This window comes from Phallusia mammillata, chromosome 1 (assembly GCF_965637545.1).
Source record: "Phallusia mammillata chromosome 1, kaPhaMamm4.hap1.1, whole genome shotgun sequence".
Lineage (NCBI taxonomy): Eukaryota > Metazoa > Chordata > Ascidiacea > Phlebobranchia > Ascidiidae > Phallusia > Phallusia mammillata.
Window position 1 is genome coordinate 17,131,025 of NC_137252.1, and position 25,322 is coordinate 17,156,346.

Below are 25,322 nucleotides of genomic sequence, written 5' to 3' on the forward strand. Positions count from 1 at the left end.
CCTGTGATTGAGATTCAACGCAGGTCTCGCGCACGCGGTTTGGGAGAATACGTTCAAAAGCTTTCGCACAGCACCAGCACAGCACATCGTGTATTGATCGCCCAGACATAACAGTGACAGTGGAATACAGATGGAGTATTGTGTTTACAAGACAGACTCGTGGGATGTTAGACCATCAAGATTAAATTGTAGATGTTGTTGTTGCTGTTGTCGACACCGTAAGCGGTACAACAGTTTATTTTAAGCAGACGTAGGGAAGTGCTGTGCAGTAAGTGACGTTTGAAAACTGTTGGTGTTAAGATCAACTGCAATTTCTGTGCTATGTTTGTTAGTCAAAAAGACATGTATGGTCAGTGATAAATAATTCTAAAAATGTATGCATATCGAAACTGTTTTGTTTGAAGATTTGGTCCAAAAATTCTGCTGATAAAACTTTTGTTTTTGTATCTGTAGCTGCACGATAACGTCACATGTTGAAATTCAATTACTTCAACGATCAATAACTTAGTTTTATGATCACTGAACGTAACAAATCGATTCTAGTCACAATAAGGAACGATCTAAATAAACTCAATTTAACTCATCTGGATCGTTTGTCACATAAACTTGCCAAATTTTAGACTTTACGAATACTTTTATATTTTCAACTACAGTAACCATATTAGATTGCGGGACCACCTTGAGTCAAAACTGAACAAAGTTTAAGTACATGATCATTACATTCAATTTGAAAGCCAACAAATGTCTAAATTGGTGGATTGTAAACACGCAAAGTAAACATTATTTTTTCTGTTAATTAAATCTAAAGAACTGTTTATTGTCTGCGCAAAGTTAGCTAATTTTCCTGTGCAAAGCCTTGCTGTCACAAAATGTGTTGTTCTGGCAGATAAAACAGCAATATCTATCGAATATATAGCACTTTGCGACATTCAACACCAGAAACCATGGTTATGTCCTCTCTGCTTTCTCCAGCTGTAAGGGGAGCAATAAAACGTGAATTTAACTATTAACCCATCAATTATTCCTCGAGCTAATTTGCAAACCTCTTCACTTACACTTTGTACGCTTCGTGTCCCCTCAATTGTCAATTCGTTCCATAATTTTGATTGTTTGCAATAAAGCACAACAATGGACCACCGGTAGGTAATGGCAACCATGCTTCACAATGATTTTAGTCATGTGTGGCAACAAATGCCTGTACAATGTAAGATATCTGAGTTTTTACTTAACTGACGGAATGTTGTGTTTTGTAGACGGCCTTGAATAATTTATGTTACCTGTATTGTGGATAGGAGGGTTCGCGCCGATCAAAAAGCTTATTTGTATGCTGCAGTCAGCAATACGCTATTGCTCGATGTATTCGTATGTTTAGAATAAACAGCTTTGTAAATTTGTGAAGTGTACAGATTCATTTTGATGTTTATGTTAATCAAAAGAAAAGACATAGTTGCAAATAAATCTTTTTGTTCAACGCCTTTTTGCTGGCTATCTTGCCAATTTTATGCCATTAATTGCAGACATAATTACTTCAGTTTGTCACGTAAAATGATGTTTTGCATTTGGTGAAGTAGCGTAATCTTTAGTCTTGTACTTACACAACGGATTTGGACCAATGGCCTAACTCTAAATAACCAATCTAACGCAGTTTCAGTATACCAAACTTACGCATGACATAAGCACACATATGTTTACATGTATATGTTAGGCGATACTTCAACGGCAAATCTAACTTTTACGCTTGACATATTTATCATTTTTGTAGGCGTAGTTGACTGTTGAATGACATTGCAGACAGAAGTATGCATTTAAAGAAATGGCTGCTTGTCCGTTTTTTGTCGGTATAGTTACATCTCTCAACGGCATACAAACGTAGCCGAAATTTATGGTAGAAAACAACGATATGTTTTTAAAATGTAAAAGGTCTTTACGGATACTGTTTATAATCGTGACCGAGAAACGCGACATTGGTGCTATTTTTATCATGTGTAACGTAAGTGTTGGTGAACAGTTTAATCACCGAACAAATCTGCTTTGAAGTGTACATACCCTGTGCAAATCGATACCAAAAAAGTAAGCAATAAAGTTTGAACTAATCATGTAGAACGTTTTCTTATTTTAGAACATTTGGAAAGTTTATAAAAGTACAAGCACTGGCCTGAGCAATTCAAATTGTACATTGCTTCCGCCATTGCAAAATAATACAAACATGAATGCGTCCAACTCACTCCAGGACGCCAACATTTCCCCACCAGCCGCCACGTCGGTTTCTATGACGACCACCAACGACATCCCTAATTCGTGTGGCGTTGCGTTGAAATCGCAGAGTTCGAAGTCCGAAGATTGCGGTTCGCCGTTACTGCGCCCAAATCATACGCCGGCGCTGATCAAAAAGGTCATTGATTTGTTTCACGAACACAAACTCAATGCATGCTGGGATTTTACTGCATTCAAAATGCATTCGAAAATAAAGAGGCTCCGCCTTTTTCGTCACAAAACAAGTGTTTGACAGCAAAGTTAAGTTTGCTACAAATTACGTGACATACATATGTAAAAACTTCTTTAACATATTTTAGATAGATTTTAAACTAAATGTTTTAACTGGGGTGGCATGTGAAGTTGTTTTATAGCCAGCGTTTTGTATTTTTTTAGGTTGACAACAAACTCACCGACGCTCAAAAGTTTGGTCACCTACCTCGGCGGAAACCAGTTGAAATAAAATTTTCCAATCTTAGCTATTCGGTTAGGGAAGGATCAATATTCAAAAACAAGGGTAAGTAGATGGATTGATTATGCGCATTGTCTAAAACAGACCAATAATTTGATCACATCCTAAAGGTGTTTGTTCAAAAGGTTTATGAGAATTGCTCATTAGCAAATAATTTCAATGTTAACTCCCAATTCATTGCACGTATTTCCCACGAACGGCAGCGTGCTAATACACGTCAGGAAAGATTTGCGGTGTGCGGTAGTCGGGTTACTGTAGGGCATTGACACATAGTAACCTCTGGCAAGCGCCGCAAGGAAACACTTGGCATTGATTGCTTCTGTGCATTGCCATGTCTATTGCTTTGACAAATACAATCTTACACACCCAAGTTATTTACAATGATTATTGAAATGTTTTAACAAACCCATAATGACTGGTAGAGTAAGTCAGCAGTTTTAAATACATTCAATAAAGTATTGATCAATAAAGGCAAAAGCAAATTTTCGTAGATGAAAAAAAGCAATTTGCAGACGCTCATAAAAAATGAATTGCGCGTCGTTACGTCAGTCATCGAGTTGGTTTTGTCTGCATGTAGTTCTCCTGACCTCTAACAAAAGGTTACTTTCGTTCATTGAACGTTAGTTACCCGAAAATCGATTGCTTTTGCGCTAGCAGCTGCCAAAGCATGTCTGTGACGACACGATTCTCGAAGCCGTGTCTTTTAAACCTTTGTTACAAGTTAATACGGCCTCAACATTTACATTTTACCAACACCCACAGGTTACAAATGTATTCTGAAGTGCCTTAAAGGACAATTTTCGTCTTGCCAGCTTGTTGCGATTTTGGGTCCGTCTGGTGCAGGAAAAAGCTCCCTGATGAATTTACTTGCCGGATATAGGTAAGCAGGCCACGACGTTCTTGACACTAAACATGTTTTATTCAATGATTTCGAAAGGTCATTTAGCAATTACAAGTGTATTAAATTAGTTTAACAAACATTTTAAGCAGAGGGCTTGGAAAAATATTATTTTTCTTGCAGCTCATTTTAAAGTTCAAAATTCGTGTTGTGATTACGTCACACGTTTTTTGACTGCATGTAAATGTGCTTAAAATAACTGACAGTTAAAAAGAACTGTGCCAAAGATGAGGACAAATAGCTGACGAGTTAAAAAAAACGATAAAGATTATCTTTGTATTGCCATGCAATGTTGGTTAAAACATTTTGTATGTTGTGTTATACATGTTCACAGCCGCATATATTCGTCTTTCCGGCCGCTGGTTGTGCACACCTGCTTCAGACCATTAAATTAATTTGAAAAACTTGATAAACAAATACAATCATAATACCAAATCTTTTTACTGCATAAAAGTTTGACAGGTTTTCCCTGATGGCGCAAAAACATATTAAAAGTATGTTTCAACCCACGGCGAAGGTCACCTTACCAACAGATTAAAGCAGAGATTTTTGTCGTAAAACACTTCAAATGTCGTCATGTAATATTGTTTTGCTCTGCAGAGAACGGGGAATGAAAGGAGAGATTTTGATCAACGGCCGTGCACGAGATTCGCGATCTTTTCGAAAGCAGTCATGTTACATCATGCAAGATGATCGACTTCTTCCACATCTCACTGTTATGGAATCGATGATGGTAAGTTGTCTGCCTCATATTGTTCCTTAGTACCAAAACTTTGCAATCACATACAACGATGGGTAGGTAACACAACCAAAATTGCTTGGGATTGTTTGTCGTCGAATAAGCGTAAATTCTAGGCCAGGGGTGTCCAACCTTTTTAGCCAAAGGGCCAAATGTGGTTTACGAATGATTGCGCGGGAATGTTTACTGTTTACTGCACTTGACTGTTTACTGCTAATTTGTATTCTTACAAATGGGATTTCTGCGTTTTGCGCATGCGTAACAATGTGCATTGTGATGCAATAAAAGTTTAACTTGTACAGCTGTGTATTACTGCATTAACAAAGAAATAAAGCAAACAATAAATGCCATTTTTTCGGATTGAAACGTCTCCATAAATTACGTAGGCGATTAAGTTGATAAAATAAGTCGTTTCGAAAACAACGCGCGGGTCACTCAGAACCTTGTGGCCCGCAGGCCACGGGTTGGACACCCCTGTTCTAGGCATTGAAACAATTTGCTCATTAGCTTTGTGTGGGAGTATACTCGATTACGCAATCATGCGTCAGAACATGTTTATTTAAATTACCCCTCGCCAATTCCAAAGTCCATCAAACATGATACAAAATATGGGGCAAATGATTGGTAACCTTTTCACCCTTCGAAGGTGTCAGCCAATCTTAAACTGGAAAGAAAGACTAGTGGTGAACGAAAGCAGGAAATTGTGTCCGAGATTCTCAGCACTCTGGGTCTGATGCCATGCAGAAAAACTCGGACTTCGGACCTTTCCGGTGGACAGAGGAAACGGTTGGCAATCGCCCTGGAACTTGTGAACAACCCGCCGGTCATGCTTTTCGATGAGCCAACAAGGTTTGTCTCGTGGTTGATCCATTTTGAAATAAAAGCGCGCACCGTTTGATGCCAAAGGTTCAAAAGTCACTTTTTTCGGTTCCTTTTATAAAATAGTCCAGGCAACGTAAAACGGTGTATACCTGAAACCCGTTTACCATCTTTCCACCATTTGTGCTCTTTGCCTCGTTGCGCTTTATGGCAAATATTCTACCCAAGAGAAATAATAATATATTTTTGCTGTTTCGAATTGTTCCAACTCAATGTCGAAAAATTTCCCACAAAAAAACGTCACCAAAATGTTTTTTTAGTGGTCTTGACAGTGTGTCAAGTTTTCAAGTACTTTCCCTTCTGAAGTCACTTGCGATGGGAGGAAGAACCGTCATCTGTACAATTCATCAACCATCAGCAAAGCTATTTGAAATGTTTGACATGGTAAAATTTTTACAGTTACGCTGTTCTAGCACGCTAACATGTACTCATAAAGTTGTTGACAACAAGTACGCGTTTGAAGTTATATTAAAGGTCAGAAGTACCAATGCTTGCATGCAATCTTTTTTTTTTCAATAGGCTATATCAGGGGTGGGCAAACTACGGCCCGCCAAATGTTGGGAAATTTTAAACAGCAAGTTTCCGAGCAACGCTGAATAGTATTATAACCACAGGCGTAGTTTTGAAAAATACCGGGGGTGTTTACGTGAATTGGTCTGCGTTATCATGCAAATATTCACTTGAAACAATTTCTTCGTTCGATAAAAGTAAAAGCCATTCACGTTTTCAAATACAGCCCACTTTGTACTGTTGACGCCAAAACTTTGGTCACTTTGGATCAAGTTTAGGTCGTTGCAGTACATTGCAAACGGACATTAAACACGGGTTTAGAATCATTAACACAGACCACGACACTTAAGATGGATACTAAAAGCGGCTCGCTTTGTTTAATGTTGGCGCAAGGAATTTATTAACAAAAAAACGTGATGCAGCCTATGTTGCAACACATGCTATGTTTACAACAAATGCTTTATTTTTTTATTTAATTGTAGCGTTTCAACCAATGTTTGTGCAAACAAAGTGACAACAAACGTATTTGCACATAGCTGAAAATATACTATGTTAATATTTTAAGCTAAATCAGGGGTACACAACCTGCGGCCGTACGGCCACATGCGGCCGCGTAGACGAGTTTGTGCGGCCGTGACCATGTATGTCAAAATACATGTACTGGCTGCCGTGACGTAACTAAAACTATTTTGCCAAATATTTTGATTTTCAAACTGCTAAAAACAGATTTCGTGAGACTTAAAAAAAGATTACCATCCTAAGAACCACATGCGCCAGGCTTTTTATCCGCTTATTGTCTGCAAACAATGCGAATAAACAGGCACCACAATCGTCACAATACCGATTATGACGTCATAAACAGTTAGCTCCGTTCAGTTAAACTTATGCACCAAGTTAGAAATTATTAATATGAGCATTTTAAGCAATTCTTTACACCAGTTATTAAAAAAAACAAGCAAGCAATTGGGGGGCCGTTGGTGAAATACAATGCGGCCCCATAAGATTAAGAACTTTTGAATGCGGCCCTTGCGCTGAAAAGTTTGCCCACCCCTGGGCTATATGGTCACATAAAAATTAAATAATTATATGCCTTAGCCAAATTATAGCTATAGATTAATAGAAGACGAACAGTTTTAAAAATAAACCTATTTTTCTATATTCACTGCCACAAACAAAAGTAAGCAAACAAAAGTTAATAAACCCAACTAAATAAACGTTTCATAGTACATAAAAATTAATCTTACATTTCCATGCATGTTTACCTCGACCTATATACGTTTATATTTTCAGCTTTATATTCTGGGAAGCGGACAATGCTTGTATCACGGAAATGTACCAGGTCTTTTGCCATTTCTCAGAGACAACGGTCTGAGTTGCCCACAATACCACAACCCTGCTGATTACAGTAAGTCGTACACAATATATACAAAATTGACTAGTAACTGTTAAAACAATAACTAATTTAAATCGGATCGCATACTTCTTCATACATATTAAATTTACCTCAAGTTGTGCTATACCTGTTTGAAGAAAAATAAATTGTTTTCCTTTCTAATGCGGAAATTCTAAGTTTGTTAATTTGCGCACGTATGTTTTAGACCTCAATTACGGTTTCACATTTTCCCTCATGTTTCAAAGCGAATATGTACCAGTATCACTTCAATCAAATTTGTTTGTTTTGTTGCAGTCATTGAGGTTGCCTCTGGTGAATATGGCAAGGTCAATCCAACCCTGGTTAAAGCTGTTGATGCCGGAAAATGCGAACATTATGCCGACACATGTCAGGTGATATAAATACAAACGTTTGATTGGTTGAATGATACTTGACAAAAAACACCTGTTTGAGAAGGTAATTTAGTTTACCATTAAATTACAAACTTTGATTGTACACAGAAAGCCAACAACAGTCAAGTAGTAAGTTCGTCATCATCAAAGGATGAAGAAATGTGGATAAAAAACGCAAACGACAGCATCGTGATGCAAGTAATTGACAAGCCAGCCCATCAAGTTACCATCAAAAATGTAAGTCGCCATAAATATTTTCACGGGAAGCCAGCGCGCATGATCGAAATTTGTTCTGGCTAAACTAAGAAAACAATAGTAAAGATTTTCAAAAATCTTGAAAAATATTTTTTTCTTCCAAAAATCAAATGTGTTTGGTATAAAACAACAATAATGCAAACTTAAAAATGTGTTTTTTCGATGTGTTTATAGTAGCGATCAAGGCTATACAATGGCAGCCAATGGAAAAAACACATTTTTCTTCACCTGTTTCTAAACAAAAATACCTAAATTTATGTCCATTTACTTTACACAGATCGAGACAGAATTGGAATTGTCAGCGTGTCAGACCTTCAATACAAGCTGTCTGACTCAGTTCGCAATTCTTTTCAAAAGAACATTTATTTCCATCGTTCGTGACCAGGTAATGAGTTTCCTTTTTTAGCAATGTCAGTTTAGAATGAAACAATTTCGCAACATTTGTTTGAATTTATAAATTGGGCTTTAAGCATCATCCTAAAAACTTTGGCTACTTAAACCCTTGTTGTATGTTGCTTGCCTTAATTTGGTTGAAACTTTTTTTTACCAATCAACCGTTTTTTTGTTTCAGATGCTCACACACATTCGTTTCTTAAGTCACGTGATTATTGGTGTGATGATCGGCCTCTTGTACCTTGATATTGGCGACAACGCGGAGAAAGTTTTAAATAATTCAGGATTTCTATTCTTTTCTGTGCTTTTTGTCATGTTTGCCTCCCTCATGCCAACTGTACTCACCTGTAAGTACAAAATTTTCAACATTTCAACCACCACAAACAAAAAAGTATATCATATTGTCATCATGTTGTTTATATTGACTTCATGTGCCAAGTACAAATTGTTTGTCACTTTTAAACAGTTACAGTCAAAACTGTTTAAAGAGTGTTTTGGTTCAGTACTTCAATGCTTTCACCTTTCTTAACTTATAATGTGCCTTTTTGTAGTTCCAATGGAGATGACTGTTTTTATGAGAGAACATATGAATTACTGGTACTCTTTAAAAGCTTATTACATCGCCAAGACTCTTGCCGACATTCCCTTCCAGGTACAGCATGTTTTTGATCTGTCTAAGATCGCAAACACTGACGTTTTGTCATAAGCCATCATGCTAAAACACTTTTTATCGCCTTTACATGGGCTGCAGGCTGTAGCATGTTGCTATTCAGACAAAACGAAATCGAAAAATTAAGATTTAGATTATATTTTACATTTCGCAGGCATTTATTTGTTTAGGAATTAACAACCGAACGTTTTTTTTTGCTTGTTTAGGTGATCTTTCCTACATTTTACTGCACTATTGTATACTTCATGACGTCACAACCTTATGACGTCGAACGATTCCTCTTGTTTCTAGCACTCTTCGTGATGACCTCAGTTGTGGCGCAGTCACTTGGGCTTCTTATTGGCGCAGCGTCAACATCCTTGCAGGTGATTTGAGCTTGGTCGGTATTAAGTAAGATGTTAACAGCAAAGACAACTTTATAAACATTAAACACTCCGTCGTACATGCAAAGACTAAGTTGCAAAAAGTCTTTCTGAAAGCTTTTCTATTATTCTGCAGGTCGCTACGTTTGTGGGACCAATCACAGCTATTCCAGTGCTTTTGTTTTCTGGCTTTTTTGTTCGCTTTGAGACGATTCCGTGGTATCTGAAATGGCTCAGCTACAGCTCCTATGTGCGATACGGATTTGAGGGAATCCTCATCTCAATATACGGTTTAAATCGCACTGAACTGCAATGCAACAATGACAAAGGCAAATAATTTTACGATGTTACGGCTGTAATAAAAACAGATTTCATAATCTGCCAACACATTGTGTATAGAACTCCCGGAGCTAGTTTTAAGTTCAAATAATATTTCAGAAAGACCTGGCTGATTACTTACGTGTTAAATGGCCACATAGTAGGTTGTTTTATACTGACTATATCGGTAAAGATCGGTAACAAAACTCGACACTGGGTGGCGTTGCGTCACATATGTAATTATTACAGGAAATCGGTGGTACTAGGGAAAGGCGTGGTCGTTGACCATCATACATTTGAATTAACGTTATAGTCTTGGGTTTGATTCTAGTAAAAAGGCTAAATTATGAAAACTAAAAATAACCCCTGTTTTTATATTGGGGTACCAGGAATCGGATGTCAGTTTCAAGACACAACCCGAGTCCTCCAGGAGATGGATGTTGAAGAAGACAATCTCTGGCTAGACTTTGGAATCCTTGGTATCTTTTTCCTTGGACTGAGATTCCTTGCCTACCTGACCTTGCGGTTGCGGGTTCGGTTGGAGAAATAAGAAAGTTTAACTCGCGCTTAAAGCTGTATATAGGCCTAAGTAAATCAGTTATTGCTATTTTTACGAAGACATTAGTGACATGTAAATATAATGTTCATTAATTTGTATTTACTCCAGCTTCATACTTGTCTCTGTACAGTTGTTTAGAAAAGTCGCGATAGACCACAATGTACGAAAAAAAAGCTTGCAAATATTGATTATCTTTGCATGCATAGAATACTTGCCATCAGCGGTAACTAGCTGCTACTTACACTTCTTCACACCTTTTTATGTACAGATTCGCGATTTGTCGTTAAATATATCAATGCAATATGTTGGTTGCGTTCGTTACTTTTTCATGCCACTGTCGCTTTTGCCGTTTTTGTTTCAGTCACCAATAAAAGTATGTAATGATGAACCAAAGAGATGACCTCTATAAGGTTTAAAGCCAACTATTATTGAATAGCAGTGTACAGTAACTCAACGGGTATGTAGGCGAGATGCGGGACCATTGGGCCAAAATTCAGTTTTTCATGACTATTTCTTTGAGTTCGAAAGAAAAATTGCCATTGAACACCTGTACTAGTACTACACGTTTTAACACACTTACACAAGGGCATAACTTTCTTATTTGGAAATGAGTTGGCAAGATATTTCGTTTTAAAAATTACAAAAAATATGGCTCAAAGGTCCTTACCCTTGGGGACCATTGAGCCTCGCATAAAGGACCTTTGGGCCAATATTTTTATGTGATATTGGACCATTAAACCACGTATGAGGGAGCTTATTAAGTGTTGTGTTTGAAAGTAGAACAATTTTATTGAAAAATAAATCTAATATTAATCAAAAGAAAGAAATACAACCAGCATCAATAGCCTTATAGGCCCATAAATACAAGAAATCACAGTTCACAAGTCATAACTGCTTAAGTTAAGGGTTGATGTAGATTTCGCCTCTTTGATGTATCTTTCCAAAGTTGCACGAGGAATGTTGTTGCTGAAAGCGGCTTCTCGGGTGCTACATTTTTTATCCTGTGGGTACAAAGGTGTAGTAAATGGCCTTCGTAACCTGCTTAACAACACAGCGCTTATGTTGGTAAATTTACGTATAGCGTATAGATCGTGATAGCGATCAGCTTCGTCTGGATCTCTGATGATTAGTTGATTGAAGCTATACGTTGTGGTAATATACCTTCGGTTGGTATTGAATGAACTTATTTGCACGGCAATGTCTTTAGTCAAAACACTTTCAATGAATTCTTCCCTAGGCGGGAGTTCAAAATAGTCTGCTAGAACAAACAGTCTAGCGCACCAGTCTCTGTATACGTTTCTGTAATAAACCAGCGGACGGCGCGGTGGCACGCCAAGTGGTATTACGTGTGGTAGATAAAGGCTACCTGTACTTTCGTCCTCACTTTCTGAGTTTTCTTCATCAATCAATGTCATGAGTCTCGATCAACAAGGGTTTTGCACCTCAGTTTGTTTATTCAATCAACATGCTTATTCAAATAGAATGTTTAAGAAACAAAACAAGTCGTTAGAAAGTAATAATAACAACCTTTACTCATAATTTCAAGTTCTACTAACAACAAACACATTACTCTAAAGTAACCATTTTGGACAGCAAGCAAATTAAGTTAACTGCTATTGGGTTAAAACTGTTGTGACCAATTACATTAGCGGTGCGTTTTATCAATTCATAACACGTGGCATTAAACTGCACAACTATGCTCTGGCCATTGGCTCTTGCACAATTTCCACACAAAGCAGCGTCCAATCACAGCGCGGTACAAAACATACGGTTAAAGCTCGCAAACACAAGATCACAAAGTCGCATTTACATCCTAATTAACTGCGACAGGAAATATTACAAAGTCCGAACATGATTTGTCAATACAGTGGGATTTGGATGCTATACATTTTAACTTCCTCGCAGCCTTTAAGCTAGCGAGTCAAAAACGAGCTATTTTGGTAAACAAATATTGCAAAGTTTGCACAAATTATGTCGCAACCGCTACAATCCAAAACCTCTAGAGCAGCTTTTCTCAAGCTAGAGTCAGTATAATGTCCATACTTTTCTTTGTTTATTTTTTTTGAAAATAGGCATTTGATATAGGTTATATGATTTACTAGACTAATATCAGACTATATTAATATAACAATTCATTTGTGTAAAGGTTTTTGACAGTTTAATATGCAACATAAATACATAGGCCTAACACAAAAATTCATACTTAAAACTCACAAGCACAACGCATGTATTAACGCTATTAAGGTGTAAAGACAAAGGACCTTTGGGCCATGCCCAATGGTCCTGTAAACAACTGGCTCAATGGTCCTGTATTGCCGTCATTATAAACTTATCTGACTGAACTACGTTACACAGATCAACTTAAGAAATACTAATGCTCATCTAACCCTACAACTAACTAACTAATATCCTGCAAACTTCTCGTTTTAAATAGATTTCTCTTACAAAGAAATTACAAAAATGTAAAGGAGTAAAATATTTACTTTCAAGCTGCGAAAACTTAGTTATGCTCACAGTTTCTTCTGTAAGTGACTGACCTTCTTGTTGTTACAGCTTTAAAACTCTTGCAACACAAGTACTTTAACGCATTAATGAGAACTCGTTACAGCGACCAGTTTGAGAGAAACGCATGATGGCCCAAAGGTCCTTCATGCCCAATGGTCCCGCATCTCCCCTACTTTTAAATATTGCTGCTATACCTTGGCTTGTACTAGGGTGCTGATTGAATAGGTCTGGCAAGAATATTTAAAGTAGAAAACCACCAATACTTTTCTGCAATCATTTTCCTCATGATCGTGTTGTCTTTTGTGGTAATGCGTAAAACAGTATTTTTTATTACCATGTTGGGAGGGTCTGAAATCGTAATTCATTAAAAATGAAAAGCCTTTTAGTTAATTTCCTCAATAAATACAAACCACTTTACCAGAGTATTTTCTGTCAAATATCGCAGATATATATATATATTTGTAAATTGTAAATCACGAGTCACCAGAGACGTAGTACGTAAGATGGAGACAACAGTTGCATAAAATAGCAGACTGATTTGGGTTTTGTTGCACTCGGGCAGATGTCTTTTAACGTGGACAACTCCCGCTTGCAGCGTGTGTGACAACAAACAACAAACAACAGACCTAAAGTTCTTGTTTCTAGGTGAGGCAAGTGTGATTTGTCATGGGGAGTCTGTAAATATATGAGCAGTGTTGCGTGTTGGCAAGACAGGAACCGAAACATCGCGTTGGTAATAAAAGATATGCAACTATACAGCCCAGTTTCTCTCGGTGTAAAGCAAAAAGCAGAAGTTAAGAAATCTCCATGCCCAACAAAAGTCATATTCATTGAATGTCATTTATGATTATATTCAAATTGCTTGAAGAATGAGAAAAAACAACAGTATTAATAGAACCAATAATTCACCATCATATGGCCGAACAATAAACAAATGGCACGATAAGTTAAAAGAATAATCAATAGACCACAGACACAATACAATAAAAAGCACCAGAGAATACAAATAGTTGGCACTTCAGCTTACTAAATAAAAAAAGGCAACTGTAAAGTCATAACAGTTTTTTACCAGTTATAGTATAAATTTATTAATATAATTAGAATGGGGTATAAGCACAAATAAAAACTTTCCCAAATTGAAATCTGCTCATGCTAAAAGCACATTGTGAAAAACCTAAAACCATTTTTTCCTCCTGCAAATAAGAATTACAAAAATATTGTCAACAGCTTTAATACATAAACAGTAAGTGCTTTTCAGATCAACAACACAACACTTTTATTTAAATTACACCATAAACATTCCAAAATATGTCTCAGTTAACAGGGTTCCAATATCAACATATTGTGGCATTGAATAATGAACACTTAGTTTGCTTCCTTTCTCCAGTCTGTAAGTTCCCTGAGAGTGTAGTGTTTGAAAACCTATAAGTTTGTTGTCTGATCGCCTTCTTTTATGATACACTGTAACATCACATCGCAAAGTTTCTTCAGACTTTAGTAATCTTTGTGTCTGTGCAGTAGTTTGATCAAACTTTTTTCTGACTTCATGGCTGACTGTGCACCTACAAAAACACAATTAAATTTGTACAGGTACAAAACAAGAGGTTCACACACTACTTATATTTGGAATCATAAAAAATACAGTTTACGATGCTTAAAATGGTTTATGTTACATAATTTTATGTGAAAAGGAAGTAAAGGGCAATGAAATAAAAATTCCTAATCGTCAGTCAAAAAGGTCTTACATAGTTTTGTTTCCTTTTGGTAAATTTGACACAAATGTGGTGTGAACATATACAATGTATGTTCCACCTATAGGAGCAACTAAATTTCCACCGATGCTATCCATCATGTTTGGATGAGTTTCCAAAGTTTTTTCAGCACCAATACTCCACTGCCAATTATCCATGTGCCCATTTTCTTAAAAAATATGCAAACAAGTAAGAAAAACAGCATACTGTAGTGACAATTACATTTGCATTAACAAAATACCATGTAGTGGCTGACCAGCAGCATAAACATGTGCAATTGGCAGGTTTGGACTGATGATATTGAACTCAAGATCTTCCAGGTTTTCAACAGCAAGGTGTGAGTTAATAAATCTCTTGCGCACTGATAATTATATTATAATATAATTTATGTTTATTAAACTATATATTTAGACAAATTATTTATAAATGGCCATTACATTCTGTCTTCACTTTTCCACTTTCCCTTGAAATCTGTTTTTTGACCATCTGAAAGTTAACATGCAAATACAACTGAGTAATAATAATGAACCATATAAACCCATTTATTTTTGCACCGACTTTTTAAGGGATTTATTTTTTGTTGTTTTACTGCAGTTTTCACAAATTTGATGGTTTCTCATTATTTATCAGCTAAACAATTTTAATAATTTATGCATTTAAATTTTGAATTGTACTCAAAGAGGTCAAATTACTGATAAATAAATACCTCTTTAATCATTTCATCAGAAAAAAGTTTTCGGGTATGAGTTTCAGATGTTTCACAAGGAATTCTAAAAAACACAAAATTTGCAACATCTACACTTTAAACATTTCAGATTAGTTTTAACAAAGTAAAACCTGTCTCATAGTTGACCAACTTTTAATAAAACAAAAAAAGCAAAGCATGTTTTTGTTAACCTGTCAGAACACATTTCACATTCCATGGCATCCTGAAATATGCAACAGTTAATACAGTTGATTTTCGACTTGGCTGCTTGTAATGAGTCGTGCATTTCTTTAGTCCATCGTAAGCTGTACTTGACCGTGAGGCCAAGCGGAGGAACAAACAGAACAGATGTACAAAGAAAAGCTTTAAAAAATGTTATCAAACTCGACACAGTCATAATCTTGCATTGACTTTAATGCCTAGTAGGCTTCAACTTTAGATCCACCCAATCATAGGAAGAAATTACCATCACAACCTTTGCAGCACAACAATACACAGGAACCGAAAATGTAAAAAAGACCGTTAACAAAGGCGGAAAACCCCTATTTTGAAACTACATTTTTGTAGGTGTGGTGGGGGTGTGGCAATACCAGTTCCTCTTTTCCAGCAATGGAAAATTTTAACTCAGTGGTGCAGAAATGTCACTTGGGCGCGAGGTGCTCCAGAAATAAAAAAAATCTTTGAGCAGTTGCTGTTGCAAGTATCTACATTGCAAAAACCTAGTTTAACAAAACATTGATTGTTTAACAGTAGGCTCATTTTTATTTTTTATTTAATCTCAAGTTCTCAACCTTTTGTTCAAACGTTGTTTTGTTAACGTGAGCTTATAAGGTTCACCTGTAGGTATTTCCCCTACCGCACTGGTACTAGTTCCGCAACCGTACGCGACCCGAGTCGGAAACCGTACTTTTGGCAGAGGGCTTATACGAGAGTTCGTTTAAGACAGTATGTAGGGTGCTTTTACACACAATATTCGCAAGTTTTTGTAATTTTTTATTGTTTTTATTTTTTTTTTATTGTATTTTTCGACAATCAGGCGACAGTCCGAAAACTGAAAATTGCCCTTTGTCGTGTCGTTATGCAACAAGACGAAACGCATTAATGGAAAACAGGGTCATCAGTAATAAAATAAAGTAGTGGAAAGAAGCAAACCAAAGCAGCATAGTAAAAAAAGTACAGTACACAAATCAAAATCGTTTGCAAGCAGACAGGTAAACTTGAACAGCATTGAAAAACAACAAAAGATTCCCTTTGCTTAAACCGGGATGTCCGAACAAAATATAACGAAGGATGATTTGAGGAGCACCATTGTGAAAAGATTGTACACTAAGCTCGGTGTCTGCAGAAAAAATTTTCTGCAATGTTGATAGCAAAGCAATTCGGGGACGAGCTGATAATGGGCATTGAAGGAATAGGTGTGTTGTTGTTTCTAAACCATTACAAGCACAGCGACGATAATGTTTAGGGTTTATGTTCAGTGGGCTGTGACCAAGTCTTAGCATACAATGGACTGCAGTGAATTTGGCCGGTGTAAAGAAGTGTCTTTTAAGTTTAAATTTAAATGCTGAAAATGACTGCAGGCAGCGAATGTCTTGTGGAAGCTCGTTCCACAAGCGAGTGGACTTGCAAAAAAACGAGTTAAACTTTTGATTGCTGCGTCAATGAATGGAGTTAATTTTAAGTGGATGACGAAGGTCGTAAGAAACCACGTCTTTGACGAAATGTGGTGCACATTCAAGCAAATAAGAAGGTCCGATGCGATGTAAAACTTTATAAAACTGAAGCAGGGCGTGGACATTTCTGCGAACGTAAAGCGGTGTTAGGCCGAGATCACGTAATATTTTATTGTGCGACGTGGTTTTCATACATCCTAGGATTAGTTTTGCCGAGTCGTATTGCACGTTTTCCGAGGTATTGCAATTGTCAAATAAAATATCGCCATATTCAAGTAAAGGAAGGACGTAGGACTTGTAAAGTGTAAAAATAATGTGACGGGAAACAAATCCGGAAATTTTACGTAGGCGAGTTAGTTGCACTCGTGCTTTGTGGCAAATGGAACAAATGTGGCTGTGCCAGGATAAATTTGGTGTGAACAACAGCCCCAAGTATTTGTGGGAAGAAGACTCCGGCAAAGCGCAACCTTTGAAATAAATCGTAGGATGTGTGGATTTTTTAGATAAGGATAACACTTTACATTTAGATGGGTTAAATGTGATTGCCCAGTTGGAGGCCCATTTGTCAAGTAGATTAAGATCTTGCTGTAACGTTTCGCAAAGTTTATTTGGACATTTATCGGAGAAGTAGAGTGCTGTGTCACCAGCAAAAAGCGAGATGTTACAAGTTATGTTGTTGGAAATGTCATTGATGTAAATTAAAAAAAGCAATGGACCCAAGATTGAACCTTGTGGGACCCCAGCGTTGGTAGGCATGAAATCAGAGAAAACATTGTTAAAGCGCACCCTTTGCAAACGACCATCTAAATACGACCGAAGTAACGTAAGTAGGTTCCCATCTATGCCAACTTGCTGTAACTTTTGCAGCAACCCATGATGCAAAACTCGATCGAACGCTTTGGAAATGTCTAAAAAGACAATTCTGCAATCATTTCCTAATTCCTTGTTGGCATAAATATTGTGAGTTAGGTGTAGAAGATTGGTTATAGTGGAGTGGTTTTTGCGAAAGCCGGAATTGGTCGGGTTAAGGAGTTTATTACATTCTAAAAAGTTGACAATGTGCTTGTGAAGAAGTTTCTCAAATACTTTTGACAGGGAAGGCAGCAGCGAAATAGGACGATAGTTTTTCACGTCACTTTTAGACCCTACCTTATGCAGTGGAATTATCGTAGCTTTTTTCCACTCACTAGGAAAAGTACCCGATGATATTATGTAAGTGAATAAATAACTAAATGGTAATGCTAAAGATTCAGCGCATTTTTTAAGAATTTTGTTAGGGAGGTTCAACGGATCCGAAGATTTTGTATGGTCTAGGTTGCGCAATACTTGGTAAACTTCGAACGAAGTTACTTCGAACGGAGATATAGATAAGGTGGCTGTGTTTAACATTGGGGGTAATTGCATTGAGAGCATATGCAAAGGTAACGTCGAGATTGAAGCAAAGTGATTATTGAGGAGCTTGGCTTTATCAGCTTCGTTAGATACGTTAACTCCATTGTGAGAGAAATGAGGAGTAATTGTGCTTTTGTGTGAACTGTTATTTAGAATTTTTTCTGTAAGTGATCAAAACCGCCTGGAAGAAGGTGATGCTAAGCGTGCTTGATCAACAATGTGCGAGTGGTAATTGGCTTTAGCGACCTTTATCTTACGTTGTAATTCATTTCTAATTTTATTGTACTGCAATTTGTGTTGGGAATTACCAAATTTTCTCCACTTAACAAACCAGCGATGCCGCTGACGAAGCAGATATTTGATTTCATAATTTATCCACGGTTTGCACTTTGCTGTTAATTTATGTGAACAAAGCGGAATAAACGTATTACATGTTTGATTCACTACATCCGTTATATTGTAAAGAGCATCGTCAACGCAGCGTGAATTGGCGAGCAAATCATCCCAGGGATATGCAATTAGCGAATTGTTTAGCGAATCAAAATCACCGTGCGCGTAATCCCATTTATAAACAACGTGGTTGGGGAAAGTATGCCGAGGCAGATTGAATGACGCATAAACCATGCAGTGATCCAAACTTTTAAGGGGAGGTAATACGCCAGTTTCTAACACATACTCAGTGTTGTCTACTAGAATCCAGTCAAGAATATGATTAAATCTAGTCGGCTGGTCGATTAGTTGCACAAACCCTCGTTGTGTTGCAGTGGAATAGAGAGAAGAATTAAAAATAGTGGCATTTGGCTCATTAAAATCGCCTACAATTAGACTGTATTTTACGGATTGCTGAAAAAGGTCAAGTGTGGTACTTAATGTTGTCGCAAAAATATCTCTACGGGCTTTGCGGTAACCGGGAGGTTGGTAACCAACACACAGCAAAATCGGACTGCAATTGGGAAGCGTAGTAATTTTAAGCCACATTATTTCACAGTCATCGGTCTCGTACACGCCCATGCGCTCACAAAAAATGTCATTACGAACATAACTCATGACACCCCCACCGTGTCTGTTTCTATCTTTTCTATACGGAAAACCATCAATTGACAAACATTCATCACTAATATTACAATCAAGCCATGTTTCCGTAATACATATAATGTCAAACCCACGATTTAATGCAATGGCATGAAGCTCATCCAATTTCACGGATGAGTTATGAGCAAATATACTACGAGCGTTAATGTGACAAACAGTTAAACTACCTACGAAATGAGACATTTATACACAAGAAAAGGAGCTAGATATCAGTAAATCGCTCACCGTTGACAAAAAGACAGTAATCTGCTTGCAAAATTTTCCATCTAATTGTTTTCCCTTGCTTGTAGAACTTGTTGGCATGATGAATCAGGAGTTTTCTTTGCGATTGCATGGAAGTTGGTAGATGCCTTGTAATGTTAGCGTTGTAAGACCGGGCCCGACCAGCAAGAGAATGAATTTTTCTTTTGTCCGACATTTTGATAAACTTTACGACAATTGGTGGAGATTTGGGCAAATCACTAGGTCCAGTATTCGCCGTAGAAGACGAGCGGTGCGGCAGGCGGTGTACATTACTAAATTCAATCTTAGTTAGATCAGAATGTGGGTACTGCAGCTTATCGGTTAAAAACGTGCGAACAATGTGTTCAGTTTGTTCTGGAGATTCATCATTAGATTGCGGGATGCCATGAAACAGTAAATTAAACTCTTTTGAGCGCAGCTCATCCATAACACGCTCTTGCTTCGATTGAAGTTGCGTTTCCCTGAGGTTGTTTTCTAACAAAGCTACTTTGCCTTCGAGCTCATCAATGCGTTGATGCGCATTCTCGAGGCTAGTTTCAACTTGTCCGACGCGTTCCCTCAGGTCGTTTTCAATTGAGGTCAGGCGCCGATCCATAGATTGCATCAGGTTAAACAAGTCACGCATTGTGGGCTCAGAGTTTTCTTTTAGTTCAGCACTTGTATCAGTTCTACTTTTCCTTACTGTAACGTTATTCATGATTTGTGTCACCAAAATCTTTCGACGTTTGCTACAGGAGATATTCCTAGAAGTTTTGACTACGAAGTCATCAATATAAAGCGTGCAAAATACAGAAACTTTAAGCAATTGCAGCAGCTCCAAAAACACGTCCGTCCAGCACGACGACCAGCAGAAAATTCAATTTTTTTATTTAACCGTAGACAAGATAAAGTTAACACTTTTGATGCATCATAGTATACAAGACAGCAAAATTCAGAATTCAATGACATGCAAGATAAACAAGGGATAATTATATATAGCTCAGTGTTTGCCATTCTGTCTTCGCTGTTTTTTCCGCCCTTGGTCGTAGTCACATACAGTATTAGCAAGCAGTTTCAAGAATATGACGCTACGCTACAAAAAGCAGAAGACACGAGGGCAAGTATATATCTCTGCCTCGAAAACGCCAATTGCACACAATATGGAAAACCGTAAGTTTTGCGTATGTATTTAACTACACTTTACAACCAAATAAAATTAATTTTGTTTACAGCATTGGAATGGCTAACACCGACAGCATTGCTGAAAAACGTGTTATCTTTAACAACGAGAAAATCACCGAGGTAAACATATTGCTTTCTATAATGAAACAAATAGTATTTTTTGGTCTAAATTAGCGCTCGTTGTTTTAACTTTCGAGGACACTTAGCTCGATAAAACCAATGCCATTCTTTGCTATTGTATGAAACCATTCAACGATGACATAGCTTACTTTGCATTACCGGGCAATTTTGTTGTTTTCAGATAGTGGTGAAAAGGATAAGTAAGGGAAGTAACTTCGATATAAAGGGTAAGTATGAGGCCAACGAGGAGTCAAACCGGAATTAAATATAATCCCGCGAACGAGTTTGGCTGTTAAATTCATAAAATCCGAACAGTAACTTTTATTTCTCTACAACCCGAACCGGAGTTAAACCCTATATTTCTTTGGTGAACCTGTCGCTTGTTTATTGTGATCGCTACCACAAACGTTATTGATTTCAGAATAACATTTAAAAGAATTAAATCTGGTCAAAAAAACAAAACAAAAACCCGTTCGGAAAATCCTTGAAAAAAACACTTCTATTTTCTTAGTCCCAAAAGCGTTCGGCAGCAACAAAGTGTTGAAACATATAAAAGAGTTTTCAAAACAACTTACATCTCCACAACTGACCTATGGACATCTAACAGCCAAAGGACAACCAAAGAAAACAGGTTTCGTTTTTTGTTCTCAGTGTGATAAAATACTTCGTAATAAAACATGTACTTTATCTTTACATTCGTTGTTTATTTGTAAGCTTTACAACTCATATTGGCACATTTGAAGCCCTGCTGTCGCAGAATAGGCCGGATCAAATATATTAGCCACGTAATGAAAATAATGCATCAAAAAAGGAAACCTGTTTCAAATCCAAATGCATGGACTGGAAGTTAAATCCGTATTTTTTTCTGATAATATATATTAAACCCCACTACAAGGAAGTGCTATTGGTGTGTCGATATGTTTCTATTATCGAATTATTGACTTTTTTAGGTGATGTATACACTATGAACTCATGGGAGTGGCAACAGGGAGCCCGTTTTGCTTTTTCTAGTCCATTTATGTACAGCAACAATAGTGCCCACCTGAACGTAACGGTTGACGGAGTGTACAAAGTATATCTGCACACCACGTTTGTTTCATCAAGATCAAAATCAGAAAAGTACGTTAAACATTAGATTTTTCAAACTGTTATAAATAAAAAACTAAGATTTACGAACTGTTATAAAATATTAAACATTTTTGAGCATAAATGATTACATGTACCCCCCTTTAAGAAACATTCTAAATATTTAACTGATTTGAAGCAAGAGTCTTTTTGCTTTCTATACAAAAACACAACACAATCTGAACGAGTGATTATGCTTTGTGTAAGTTGTATTTTGACCAACAAGTTTAAGGTATGATCATTAACATAGTTGTGTAAAAAAACGTGTTTTTACACAGGTGTCAATTGTCGCACCAAGTCAACCGAAAAACGGGCGTACTAATCAAGTCAAGCGAAACGGTCCCAAATTGCAGAAAAACAAATCAAAAACTGCCAAGTTTGCAGCAAAATAAACCTTTTGGGTTCTTCACCCTTGACACTATGGGAGTTTATCGGCTTGCGAAGAATGAAACACTGACCGTCGTCTACCAGATGCCAGATCACGTGACCATCGGTGACGCTGATACACAAACATATTTTGGAATATTTAGAGTGTAATGTTTTTTTACCAACGGCATCTTCATTCTTCACAGCATGTAGATATTTTTGTGCTTGCAATCGCCAAATACATACGGAACGATTGGATGCTGTCTAATATTTGACAAAATACACATGCCTGATTGAAAGTGTTAGGTTGCTCAAAAATTCCCCGCAAACCATTGTAGTAATATTGGAGTTTCACTCTTTCTGCAGCAGTTGTGCTAAATACACTTAATCATTATTATGATTACAGAAGTTAAATGACGAGGTTTGTCGTGTCATAACATACGTGAAAATTTGGGCACAATGTAAAGTTTCAATATAATACTTGTTATATCAAAAACAATCAACTATTTATAGTCCATTTTAAAACACTTCTTGCAATCGAAGCTGGTAAATATGTTGAAATGAAGGTTTTTAAATGTAAAGGTTGCGACTGGCCGGCTTTATTTACAGAAAGTACAGAAAGCTAAAAATACCGTACTTAAAAAGAGGAACAGAAACTTGTATACTGATATGAGGTTCTGAAAAGAGTTGTAAACTTTGAACGGGTAATTCCATCTGAGCTGTAAACGTGGGCGTAAAGATGTGTTGGTGCAATTGCCGTAACAGCACTCTTTGAAATAGGAGAACCTTGCGCCACTAATCAAACATTGTATTGTTGACTTTCGTTGGCAGGAACTAAAGTTTTGCTTGTTCGCGGTAATCAATAATTTGGAAAGAAAGCTCCAATAATTAATTTTTGCAATTATTATTTTTTAATTGCTTTTCATTTTCCAAATCTTTTTCGTTACCGTTACACAAATACCCCGTTGCAGGGTGTAGAAATGCCTGCAAAAGTTTTAGTACGGATAAAACAATTAATTTTATCAATCAAATGACAAAATGTGCCAACCAGTTATAAGGTAAGTAGCATTAAGTTACGCCGAGCTGTGCACTAAGGCCTTTGTTTGCGCGTATTTGCAAAAAAGTCCGTCTTGCAAAAACTGGAGCAATCAACCGTTTAAGTTTTTGAACACGAGCGACTGCAAACACTCCTGCCATTTCGGTCAACAACTGTATTGATGTGTGACAAACACAGACAGTAAACTTCCAATAAAGTACTGGGCATGATGTGACAAACCTAATGTGGAAATGATGGTACAAAACATGTGTTTTATTACAATGTTTAGACTCAGCATGACGCAGCTTGCCAACACACCCGTTACAGACTATTTGGCGGTCTTCGTTATAAACTGTTTGGCGTTCATTTAATTTGAACATAAAGTTTATTATCGTTCCCCAGGAACCGTTGCGTTGCGGGGAAATTTTACTACACGAATGGTAAAGAATGAGAGAATATCGGTTGGGGGTTTTACGCAACCAATGTCTATAGGCTTTTCAAAAGCAAAGCGAAAGAACAGTTTTGCCGAAATAGGGAACTAAAACGCACAAATAAAAACCAGTGACACAAAAGCTGTACGGTTGGTTACCCACGAGAAAACTATAGTATCGCCTATGACGTAACAACACAAGCCTTTGGCAACTTCGACGCATCACATGCGACAACCATTACCACATTTTCAGGTTTGTGTCAATAGAGAGTAGACAGATAAATTACTACTTGTCACAACTGTCAGATTACGTTGGTTGTTTCTTAAGCTAGTCTGATGTCACGCACAAGCTGACTTAAGCACACCTTGCTTTGTTTTTGTGTTTAATTCATTCTTGACAGAAAAACTAATGTGTCGACCACTAGACATACGTGAGTTGTGTTTCGACGGAACCACAAATAAAGTTGGTTTAACCTTCTCCCAAGGCCAACTTTTAAAAGAAAGTACAACAGTAGCGGAACCCAATTCAAAGCAAAGACTATGCTTACGCTTTTTTGGCAAGGTTGGATTTCATGTCCGGACTAATGACAAGCATTGCAAATATATCTGACTACTTCGGCAAATCATCTCTGTTTGTTGTGTGCTACTTACATTCACTATATCAGTGGTCTTCAACCTTTTTTATAGGCGACCCCAATTTAAGGGAAAATGAAATCAGAATTTGCATGCGACCCCATTTTTATCAACACTGAGAAAAATGTTTTAAGTAATGCTGAAACGAAAGAACAAGTTCACAAACTGTACATAATTACAAACAAATATGGCGATACAAAAGTATTCCGAAAAATGACTATACAAAAGTGTTTCATTTAAGACAGAAACCCAATTTTCGGAACACAAACTTGTCAAATTGTTCAACATTTAGTTTGCACTGTTAGTGAAATGGTTGCGCCTGTATACTGTCCACAAGTTTTTGAAGCCGCGGCTTGACTTTGCACAAGCTTAACCGCATGTCATGCTCCACTTCCAATCGATTACGATGTTTCGTTTCTAAAACACTCGTTGCACTAAATCCTGCTTCACACAGCCACGTGGTTGAAAACGGGAATAGAAAAATTTGACATAGTTGGGTACGTTACATAAATAACTATTCACTCGTTCTGGTGTCACCTTAAATAATACAAACTTATAGTGTTGAGTCAAGATAAACGTTGTCCAAACCCATTGTTACGCGATAAAGGCATTTTGTGTTTTTTCACTACCACGATTTAATTGCAACATGAGGTAGCAAGCTGTAACACAAAACAAGAGCAAAAGTTGCGATCTAAAAGAACATAATATTAGTTTTATTTTCTGTAATCAATTTTAAAATGCAATAAATTAAAGCGACTTATTGCGACCCCAGAAAAAGTTTAGGCGACCCCACTTGGGGTCGCGACCCATAGGTTGACGACCACTGCACTATATACTTACATCAAAGAGGTTTCACCTTAGACATGTCCTGCAGTTACTTCCCGCCACAGAAGACCGTGATATTCGCAATAACCCGATTTCAAAACATATAAAACGCCTCATAGTGGAGAATTTCGAACAAGATGTGCAACATTACACAAATAACAGGTTTTTGTT

At 37.2% G+C, this 25,322-nt stretch overlaps 4 protein-coding genes across 4 annotated transcripts; 2 read left to right on the plus strand and 2 right to left on the minus strand.

The window, feature by feature from the left end:
• The first annotated feature begins 2,085 nt into the window (after window positions 1-2,085).
• LOC145224549 (ATP-binding cassette subfamily G member 4-like) lies at window positions 2,086-10,481 on the plus strand. The gene is made up of 15 exons (XM_080091084.1): window positions 2,086-2,392; window positions 2,650-2,770; window positions 3,488-3,605; window positions 4,224-4,356; window positions 5,009-5,211; window positions 5,502-5,625; window positions 7,042-7,156; window positions 7,439-7,536; window positions 7,645-7,773; window positions 8,069-8,176; window positions 8,363-8,531; window positions 8,736-8,836; window positions 9,061-9,219; window positions 9,353-9,545; window positions 9,924-10,481. Exons 1-15 carry the CDS (start codon window positions 2,207-2,209, stop codon window positions 10,082-10,084), a joined length of 2,118 nt encoding a protein of 705 aa, XP_079947210.1. The 5' UTR covers window positions 2,086-2,206; the 3' UTR covers window positions 10,085-10,481.
• Window positions 10,482-13,397: 2,916 nt separating this feature from the next.
• Window positions 13,398-15,786, minus strand: LOC145224559 (uncharacterized). The gene is made up of 6 exons (XM_080091094.1): window positions 15,247-15,786; window positions 15,056-15,119; window positions 14,787-14,835; window positions 14,591-14,710; window positions 14,344-14,518; window positions 13,398-14,160 (listed from the first exon to the last, which is right to left on the minus strand). Exons 1-6 carry the CDS (start codon window positions 15,450-15,452, stop codon window positions 13,884-13,886), a joined length of 891 nt encoding a protein of 296 aa, XP_079947220.1. The 5' UTR covers window positions 15,453-15,786; the 3' UTR covers window positions 13,398-13,883.
• Window positions 15,787-19,256: 3,470 nt separating this feature from the next.
• LOC145208992 (uncharacterized) lies at window positions 19,257-20,152 on the minus strand. Its single transcript, XM_080079245.1, has one exon. The coding sequence runs from the start codon at window positions 20,150-20,152 to the stop codon at window positions 19,415-19,417; it is 738 nt and encodes a 245-aa protein (XP_079935371.1). The 3' UTR covers window positions 19,257-19,414.
• LOC145208991 (uncharacterized) lies at window positions 20,136-22,485 on the plus strand. The gene is made up of 6 exons (XM_080079244.1): window positions 20,136-20,604; window positions 20,667-20,736; window positions 20,918-20,963; window positions 21,248-21,367; window positions 21,687-21,855; window positions 22,140-22,485. The coding sequence occupies exons 1-6, from the start codon at window positions 20,402-20,404 to the stop codon at window positions 22,396-22,398; spliced, it is 867 nt and encodes a 288-aa protein (XP_079935370.1). The 5' UTR covers window positions 20,136-20,401; the 3' UTR covers window positions 22,399-22,485.
• Window positions 22,486-25,322: the final 2,837 nt, after the last annotated feature.

Excerpts from the sequence above, each read along its gene's own strand:
- LOC145224549 (XM_080091084.1), top strand. The coding sequence starts at position 2,207 with ATGAATGCGTCCAACTCACTCCAGGACGCCAACATTTCCCCACCAGCC. Across the intron at positions 8,532-8,735 it reads CATGCCAACTGTACTCACCT|TTCCAATGGAGATGACTGTT; the intron begins GTAAGTACAAAA and ends GCCTTTTTGTAG. Across the intron at positions 8,837-9,060 it reads TTGCCGACATTCCCTTCCAG|GTGATCTTTCCTACATTTTA; the intron begins GTACAGCATGTT and ends TTGCTTGTTTAG.
- LOC145224559 (XM_080091094.1), bottom strand. The coding sequence starts at position 15,452 with ATGACTGTGTCGAGTTTGATAACATTTTTTAAAGCTTTTCTTTGTACA. Across the intron at positions 15,120-15,246 it reads TGTGAAATGTGTTCTGACAG|AATTCCTTGTGAAACATCTG; the intron begins GTTAACAAAAAC and ends TGTGTTTTTTAG. Across the intron at positions 14,519-14,590 it reads TGCTGGTCAGCCACTACATG|AAAATGGGCACATGGATAAT; the intron begins GTATTTTGTTAA and ends ATATTTTTTAAG.
- LOC145208992 (XM_080079245.1), bottom strand. The coding sequence starts at position 20,152 with ATGAATAACGTTACAGTAAGGAAAAGTAGAACTGATACAAGTGCTGAA.
- LOC145208991 (XM_080079244.1), top strand. The coding sequence starts at position 20,402 with ATGCAAGATAAACAAGGGATAATTATATATAGCTCAGTGTTTGCCATT. Across the intron at positions 20,605-20,666 it reads TGCACACAATATGGAAAACC|CATTGGAATGGCTAACACCG; the intron begins GTAAGTTTTGCG and ends TTTTGTTTACAG. Across the intron at positions 20,737-20,917 it reads ACAACGAGAAAATCACCGAG|ATAGTGGTGAAAAGGATAAG; the intron begins GTAAACATATTG and ends TGTTGTTTTCAG.